The 9,504-nt window shown below is 41.8% G+C and overlaps 1 protein-coding gene across 1 annotated transcript in view; it reads left to right on the forward strand.

Moving 5' to 3' along the window:
- The window catches only part of PPTC7 (protein phosphatase targeting COQ7), a 37,687-nt gene extending 28,925 nt beyond the window's left edge, over positions 1-8,762 (forward strand). The window contains exons 4-6 of the mRNA XM_045842749.1: positions 1,950-2,073; positions 3,811-3,940; positions 4,952-8,762. Coding sequence (XP_045698705.1) covers positions 1,950-2,073; positions 3,811-3,940; positions 4,952-5,010 — 313 coding nt within the window. The 3' untranslated portion in view covers positions 5,011-8,762. The remainder of the gene's footprint in view (positions 1-1,949; positions 2,074-3,810; positions 3,941-4,951) is intronic.
- The last annotated feature ends 742 nt before the right edge of the window (positions 8,763-9,504 follow it).

Genomic DNA, 9,504 nt, shown 5'->3' on the forward strand with positions numbered 1-9,504 from the left:
ATCTCACACACTATCTTTGGGAAAGTCCGGTGAGGGCAGCACTCGGCCTGGCCTGCCAGGGAGGTGGAGGCTGCCTCCCCTGGAGCCCAGAGACAGCTCGCCAGCATGTGATTTCAGCTCGTGTTTCAGTGCAGGCAAAGTTTCCAGCAGCACAGTGTGTTCGGTCAGAATGGGCAGAACTGCGGCTGGCAGAACACCAAGCTCGCGGGTGGGAGTGCTGGGAGAAGAGGACAAACTGTCCAATGGTAGCGAGTCTCTCGCAGGCAGAACAGCAAAGGACACTCCTGGGGAAAGAACCACCTCAGCGTAAAACAGAGCCTCAGGGCCAGCCTGGCATTAATCTAACCTTCTAGAGTCTGACTGGCTTCCAAAGACTGAGCAAATGTGAAGGGTCTTGTATAGCTTCTCTTCATTCTGCAGAATAAATCAACCTGGTTTCCACCAGTTTTAGTCATTTTCCCCCCTGCTGTATCTTACCTCCTTAGCTCTTAGTCCATCTTATCTGTGAATTGTTATTTTAACTTTAACTTACAGGTTTTCCTTTAGTAGCTGCTTTTACAAAGTATTTGTTGTATACATGTATGTTAGTTGATTCCCTGACAAACCCCATCACGGAACTTCTAGATGTGCTGCTGCTTTCCTCAGCCAGAGCGGATGAGTCAGAAACCTCCTCAGGTCACTCAGTGTAAATCTCCAGCAGGGCGGGTTGTTGCTTTTTGTGTTTTCTGTTCACAAATTTTATACCACATCGCTTACACAGGTTTGGGGGTTTTCTGTCAAGTTTAGGGTCCTCTGGTTCCGGCCCCTCCCTTCTGGGTCAATATATGAATTTTTCCTGCCTTTCGTTCCCTAATCACAGGCTCAGCCATGTTGTTAGGTGTCCCTCTCACCCCTCCTCACTTTGGAGGCCTGGAAGCAGGGAATCAGCCTTTGGAAGTGGCTGAGAAGCAGCCTCTGGCGGGGCCGTTAACTCTTTGAATGTGTGATCTTTTCTGCTCTCTCCACCTGGTTGTTTTTTTCCCCATTCTTGCCTGTGTTCATCCGGTTTTGTCAGAGGAAGAAGATCTCCCTATCTTTTTAAAAGTTTTATACAAAAAGATGTAGTGCAAAAATCTGCCTCCTATCCCTGCCCCCAGCCACACATCCTCTCCTCAGAGGCAGCCACTGTTACTATTTCACCTCTGTACCTTCTTTCCTCTCTGCATTTCAGAGTGTTTGTTTTCCCCCTAAGTTTGGAGGGCCAGTTACTTTGTTTCTTCATTTAATCACTATATACAGAAGACCTACTCTGGTCCAGGCCCATTAATCAATAAAGACACTCACATGAGGAGCACTTGGTAAGCCCTGGCAGCTACACAGTCCTTACCCTGCCAGAATAAGTATCACTTAGTATTACTAACATGGTGTTACCAGTACTGTACTAGCAATTACTAGTACTGTAGTTTCTAGGTATTTCCTATGAATGGATTCTTACAGGATTTGCATACTTTCCTCCATGGTGCTCAGTTAGTCGTTCCCCTATAACACAGCCTCCTAGAGCCAGATTCAAGTATGCGGGGAAATGGATGAGGGGAAAATGAATAAGAGAGGATGGAATGTGGCTCTAAAGAATTAGGAAATAAAGAGTCATTTGCCCTGGGATTTTAGAGGCATGTTAGTAATTTGACTCAGAAAAGAAGGCCTCCTCCTTTTAAACCAAATGTGACTAATCACCACACTCTGTTTTACTTGGTAATTTCAGTTAAGCTTTTGAAATATTTATGTCAGAGTTTTCGATTAATTGTGTCAAGGTTAGGAGTTTGAAAATGACTAGCTTTTATTATTTACTCCTATTACAAGTTAGTTTTTCTTGAAGCCTCATTTCATTGTAACACAGTGCCTATTGAAAACTTCGCATGGTATCTCTAAAGAGCTCTCTTCACTTTGCCCCTCCCCTGTCCTTGCCACAGCCCGGATGCTGCTGATAGCACATCTTTTGATGTCCAGTTGGGAGACATTATCCTGACAGCGACAGATGGACTCTTTGACAACATGCCTGATTACATGATCCTGCAGGAGCTGAAGAAGTTAAAGGTAATTGACTCCAAGGTTGGTCCTTGGGAAAAATAGCCCTCTCCAGGCAGTTGAGTTTTCCTGATTCAATTGCACTACCTCTTTTTATAGTTTTAAAAAGGACTATTTTGTGAATAGAGGAAAAGATTAGAGCTATTATTATTCTAATAGTTCTAATCTTTCAAGCGATTGTAAATGGAAATATTCACAAATGGATCACTTGAGGGAAAAAAGACTTCTTCCTACCAAAGCTTTTAGTAGGGTGGTAAAGGTAGGATAAGTCTAGCTAAGAAATTTATTATTTGTATTTTTTATTGTATTTTAATGGTGGTGTTTAGTAGTGGTTGGCTCCTGGTCCTTCTCTCCGTTTGTTCCCTAGCACACCCAGCAGGCTGTTGAGGCCGGGAGAAGTAGGACGTTGTCGTAGAAAGCCAGCCCAGACGGCGGCCAAGGACAGCAGGCAGCTAGGGGCCTTGATGTGATCTGAGCTGCCACCAGCAACAGAGCAGTTCAGACTTGACCCACACAGAGAGTGGGAGTGAAAATCAGTCTTTCCACATTCTCTTAGCTTTGTGAAAATATAACTCTGGGAAAGGGGAGTCTTTTTTCATGCTTTTATCACTAACCCGTATAGCTTTGAGTAAGTTTTTAAACATTTTAAGCAATATTTTCCTCACCTGTAAATGGGGGTACAAAAGGTCCTGTTTTAGAGGGTTATGGTGATTACCTGAGACCGTGCACGTGAAATCCTTAGTCCCGGGCCTCCTCAGTGAGGGGAACTCCCTAAAGACCAGGTGCTTACAGGTAGTGGCACTGCAGTCTGGCGTGGTGGCTGGGTGGTAGGCAGCAGTGACACATTCCCTGCCCTCTGGAGGTTCTCTTCTACTGGAGGAAGACAGATAATACACGCAAAACTCAGAGTTTATTGTAAGTCTGATATTATTTATCGATTATAGTATTATTTTCGATACGAACAATATAAACCAACCCCCTTTTGCCCCTCCCTGTAATGTTTTTGGTAAGTAAGGAGAAAAGGCAGCGTGAAGGGACAGAGAATAGAGAGGGCAGCTAGTTTAGAAAGATGGGTCAAGGAAGGCCTCTCGGCGAGGCAGCATTGAAGCAGAGGCCTGTTACTTGTCCTGAAACCATTCTGAATGTTGCAATGTTAGAGCTAAAATGGATCTTGCTTCCCATCGTGTTTTATTGACAAGGAAGTTGAAGCAGCAAGGGTGAGGGTGTGGCTCAAGATTATACAGCTGGGCAAGCATCTTCCATCAGGATACAAAGTTCCAAAGGCATTTGCAGTAGGGTAGCTGGCAGCTGTTACTTGGAGAGCAAACAGGGGTTGGCCAGGGGTGCATTCCTAAGCAAGGAAATTGAGCTCATCCCTTAAGTGCTAATCAAAAGTTGCCTTTTTTCAGTCTCATCCCATTTTAGCAAAAATACCTTAAGAATTTGAAATGGGGGAAAAATGCAGAATTCAAAATCCAAACTTCAGGGCCCAAGGCCGTCTAGCAAAAACGTTCTGAGTTCACATTGTGTGCAGTTCACATTGTGTGCAGTCAGCGCTGGGTCTCATTCATTTCAGTCAGGGTGTAGCGTTTTAATGTCTTCTCTCACTGGAGTGAGAGGCGAAGTGGTGGGAACCGTGATTAGATAAATGTTACTGTTTTAAAAAGTGGTATTTGTAAGTTTACTTGAATATAGAAGTCATGTGAGGTATTATGGTAAAAATAACTCCCTCATCCTTCATCTTAGAATTCAAATTATGAGAGTATACAACAAACAGCAAGAAGCATTGCTGAGCAAGCTCATGAGCTGGCCTATGACCCAAATTATATGTCACCTTTCGCACAGTTTGCATGTGACAACGGACTGAATGTGAGAGGTAAGCATTCTTTAGGAAGGTCACAGAGACTAATTGGGAACACAGTGAGAAGGGAGCACTTGGGGCTGTGGGGGGAGGTAACCCGGAGCACTGGGGCGAGACCGTTGAGGGGTGCTGGCCCAGCTGTGAGCCAGTGGCTTTGAGCTGGGTCATCGGGCCTTTCCGCTGGAAGACAAGGGCAGAGCAAGTGCATGTTGTGGCGCCTTCCCACGGAGGATGCCCTTCAGAACCGACCTGCACAGGCTGCGCAGGCAGGCGGAACCTGAAGCCCTGTATTGCCCCCAGCGCACTGCTTGGGCCTGAGCCCACAAGGCCTCCGGGCTCTGCCCGCAGGGACTGGACATTCCCAGCAGTTTAACATTGTGCCCTTCGCGGGTCTGACATTTCACTTCTCCTTTCCTCTGGCTTTGTGGGACTCATCGACAGTATTTGCCTGCCAAACTGCCACAGCAGGTTTTGAAGAGGGAAGCAATGTTAAACTGTCCTTGCTTGAAGAGTCCTTCTGGCTACTGGGTGATATGTATGACATGTAAAGCATTTCTTAGCCCTCCAGGAAATAGTAGAAGAAAAAAAGTACATGCCATAGCTGTTTGGCAGATTAGAATACAACACTGTTCCTGGTTTCAAAACAGTGGGTATGTTTGTCCAAATTAGGCTTATGGCTAGAAACATGTTACTTCTCTCCAGGCAGAATTTATCTTACCCAGCTTTTGCCTTTACTGTGATTGCTATAAACAGAAGAGATGGTGGCCATTTTAACAGAGCTCCTGTTTTAAAGAGCAAGGAGTGTTTTTTTTTTTTTCTTTTAAGCTTCAGTTAAATTATATATAATCTCGGTGTTTTTGTTTAATCTCTCTTTATCAAATATTTTTTTCTTTTCTCCACTAGAATATATTGACAAACCAAACCTGCCTGAATTGCAAGCGTTTGCATCCTAGTATTTTTTAGGCTTACAGTTTCGATTGAGACTTCCTTTTAAGATACATGAATACGTTCTCATTTTCCTTTTAGGTGGAAAGCCAGATGACATCACCGTCCTTCTTTCAATAGTGGCCGAGTATACAGACTGACTCACCTAGGTGTCAACTCCTGCCTTTCCTTTCGTTACCCCAAATTCTCCCCAGCCGCATGTGCGGATCCTGCTGGCGGGACCACGTTTCTTTGCCACTGATCTCAATGGCCAGTGATGTAAGCCTTTGCCTGTCTCTCTGAGACCCCATTGAGATCTTTGTTGAGAACCACTACTGTCATTCACTAGCTCACATCTGCCAGCAACTTGGAAGAGAATCAAGATTAGAAGATGGACCTTCACTTCTCATTGTCGTTTCCATGATGGGGTGGAGGTTTTCAAAGCCGAAATGGCTATTACTTTTCAAAAATGCTTGAAGTATTGAAGAAAATGAGTAATGTTGGTAAAGTGAATTCAAAATTACAGTGTGTAAAAGGGATTTTAAAAGTCTAACACAAATTATATGTTATGGTACATCTAAAAACACATTATTCATCAAAAGACATGTTACACATGTTACACGTGTACTATACAGTCTTTGTTATGATTGGGTGTGGCTTTGTGTTTTCATTATAAACTCCTATTTTTCAGGGGCTTATAATTCTGGTCTAAAATATTGCTCTGGATTATGAAATCTTGATCCCAGGAGTTTTGGGGGGCAGGGTTTGTTACAAATTGGAAGAAAAATCCAGTTTAATTCTCTGGATGCAAATGTTTCATGGTTTTTAAAAGATACCTAATTGTGATCCTGTGGTCAGCGTTTTGGGAGTTTATTGATTAGTCCAAATCACAGGCTGGTGGCCTAATCCGCAGGAGGGGTGGGGGAACTCTACCGAAATTTTTTAGTGGGACTATTACTCAAGATTGTAAACTCCTCAAAGCCAAGAAACTTAATGCTATGGCTGAAATTCCTCCCAGCCGTCTGCTGTGATGCCCCCTCGTGGGAGCTCTAGGCCTGCAGGCCTCATGGGTTGAAAACGGACAGCTGTTTCTTTGAGCTTTGGGGCTTTTGATGGTCATGCTACTTCTGGTTTCACTCAGACCTTTCGTTAGTAGCCTGCTTTCCGTAGATGAGCATGCACCAAATTCAGGAGTCCGTGTGGGAAGGGTGCCGTGGGCAGTGGCGGCAGCACAGACGTCCACGAGGAAAACTAGTGATGCTCTGATGTTTGCATTTGCCCTACACAGAAATTTAGGAGTTTCTGAATCAAGCTTAATGTTTACAGTTTCCGAATAGCCATCTTGCAGTGTATAGTTTAAGTATCCCGCATTCAGTTTTCTCATTATCTGCAAGCTCAAACTTATTTTTAAGGTTTCTGTACAAGTCAACTGCTGTAAAGATATATCTTTTGGGGTCAGTTTTTTTCCTTCATTAACTTGGTGGTAGAAAAATATATATACTTAGCAATCCTTAAATTAAAGCCATGTTTTATATATAAGTCAGGTAACATTGGTGTATAGATGAGAATGCAATTAAACCTGATGAGAATCTACTTGAGGAGAATATAGAAAGTGTCTCTAAAGGAGATACTTACTCCCTGGTTTATTGCATCAAAACTTATGTTTGAGGTTACCTCAACTTGTTTTAAAGATTTTGTTTTGTGAATTTGTACTGTATATTTGAGTAACTGTCAAGCTTTTGTTTTATTTAAAATTGTTTAACATGTACCATGTACATGTCATTACTATATTTCAATGCATCATGCTTGTAACAGGCATTTCATTTATAATAAGAATGAGTTATTCATTTGTAAGCTGTTCCGTAATTTATCTACTATTCCTAAATTGGCATAATGTTAGATATCTATTTTGAATCACCTTTAATTACATGTCAGAATGCCTTAACTACCCTAACTTGACAAAACAGTTCTTTGGTAGAGGAGACTGGGTGGGGAGCGGGGTTTGTGGAGGGAGACTGTTTAAATAACAAGAACCCATCGAGCTGTGACAAAACATGGAAGCCAGAGTGGCAAGTGGCGGGGTATTTATTTTGCACAAAATATTTGCAGTCTCTGTGTATTTAAAAAGTAAAGAAAGTTGCATCCAGAAGGGTTTTGTGTGAAGGAGTACATTTATACTTGGGCTGACGACATTAGTTCTTTTATTGGGTTTTTAATTATTTCTGGTCAGAGGTTTGTAACCAATGATCTGGATATGTTTTGCATTAATTTTGCAATGCCTACATTTGATTCCTGGTAGAGCTGGTTAAGTCGGTGGCTTTTCTCTGCTCTCATTTAACTCGTCAGACACAATCTTTGTAAAGCTAGATTGGTGGTGTTTTAACACAACTCATTTAATCAACTTACCTTTTTGAGAAATGATCGTAAGAAATCAACAATATGTTTGTTCCAGTGACGTTGAAATTAGTGGGACAAGAATTGAGTTTCACAGTGGAACTGACTTTGGACCTGGCCTGTAGATTTGTACACAAAACAGTTTCTCTTTTCCCTGTCCTGTTCGTGTTATGCACTTAATTTTATGACCGCCAGTGGTCAGTCAGAGTGCTGCTCACCGAGAACTCTCCTTCCACGCCCAGTGTCAGAGGCCGTGTGGGACCCGTGCTGAAATTCTCCAGCTCACAGGACCCGAGTCTCTGGGGTGTGACTTGACATATGCCACTTGGTGTGTCTGATTCTGAACCTGATGTGTGTGTGAACTGTATTTTAAATCAATCAGTATAAAGCAACACACACACACGCCTCATGTGATGGACTTTTATAACAAAAGAAGAATTTGGATTTCTAATTTACAAATGGCAAATTATTTATCCCTCTCTGGATGCACCAAAGACCAGTAAAGTTTATAGCTTTTCCATCTATATTTATAAAGCAATACTGTATTATAAAAAAATCAATATTTTTATCACATGCTTGAAATTTTTATTTTGTTCTGTTTTAAAATGTGCACTCTAAACATATCAGAACCTTATTTCTTCCTGTGAACTTAAGCTGCCTGCGCACAAAAAAAAAATTTACCCAACAGATAAGCAGTAGAGCCCATAGGCTCTTAAAAACGGAAAGAAGAAATGATGGGGGGGAATGAGTTATTTGTCCTGAATTACTGTGCTGGCTTGACATGGTTGATGGGTACTATGTCACAAAAGAATCCATTCCAGGTGTGCGCGTCTGGGGGTCCGGCTGTGTCTAGATTAGCAACTAGATTTCAAGCTTTGCGTGATGGGAGTGTCTCTCCTACCAGCCGCATGTGTTCTGGGTAGAACAGTAGCCTTCAGTACCACCTTCAGTACCACCAACCTACCACATCAAGTAACAAAGCAGGAATTGTAGGAATTTACTGAGTCAGTGTTGAGCGTTGTAGAGATTGTAAACAAGATTGGCTAGAACGGTAATAAGTTCTTGGCTCCTTGTCACCTTATACCAGCTATCTTTGGTGGAAGCTACAGCATCCAATTTTCCTAGAAATGATACATTTTAGCATTTAACAAATTTTACAATACCAAAAAAAATCTGCTTATAAAACTGAAATTATAAAGCAAAAAAATTTGGATTTTATTCATAAAAAATTAAGTCAATTTGTAAAATTGAACTTCCCAACTAAAAATTGACAGTGTTCATGTCAAAATTTTAACCGTTAGCAGGTAGTTTGTGGCAAAGATGGCTAAATAATGAAGCAGGTTTGAATTTGTGTATACTAATGAGCTGCTTTTTTCTGTTTTAAGACTATCATTATTTGTCTTACCTAAGAGGCAATGATCTGAATTGGATGTCTGAAATATAACTTATGCAGGAATAGTTCTGTAAATACATTTAAATAAACTGTAAAGATATTTAATAAATATAGTATTTATACTAATCTGTGTACTTTTTTAAATTTGAATAGTAACTAAGACACCAGCTGTTGATGTTGAGTGTGGATGTTGAGTGTGTTGGTCGCTATCAAGTCCACATTTCCAAGCCCCTTAGTCAACTAGTGTAGCAGTGACTCCGTACTGTATAGCTATTGTTTTGTCTTTTACTAGTTTATCTGCCTGAGCTCTTTTCACCAGCTGGTTTATTACAGCAGTTTAGCTTTCTCAAAAGTTCATCAGAATGGGCTGATAATTGAATGTAAAACACATGTGGTCTCCTAGCTGAGGCGGCTTTTGTATCGTCCATGTGGTATGAAGTAAATCACAGAAAAATCTGGTGTCATTTAAATTTAGCATTCTGAAATCCAAAATTCTGAATTCTAAAATCCAAATTAAATGCAGTGTAATCAACAGTGGGACTATCTTTTACAGACCAGTGCTACACCCAGGCAGTTACTGATGACGCCTCCAGGTCTCTGCCCCCTGCCCCTTTCCATGGGCGAACCAGAGTGTCCTCCTCAGCAAGGAGACTGCAGTCACTCACACGTGAACGTGCTCTGCGTAGTCTGCCGTTGCTAGGGATATGTGAAATTCAGTGTTCATCATCAGTGTAAGCGTAAGATACATTATGTCTTTAGCCTACGTGTGCAAGGACCTCTTGAAGTTATGTGGGCATTGCCAGTTTCCACAAAAAGCTCGGTGAAAGCCCATTTTCATTCACTGAGGAACATTTTGGGATGCACTTGG

The sequence above is a fragment of the Phyllostomus hastatus genome, unplaced genomic scaffold (genome assembly GCF_019186645.2).
Source record: "Phyllostomus hastatus isolate PE091 unplaced genomic scaffold, TTU_PhHast_1.1 phas_contig_1162, whole genome shotgun sequence".
NCBI lineage: Eukaryota > Metazoa > Chordata > Mammalia > Chiroptera > Phyllostomidae > Phyllostomus > Phyllostomus hastatus.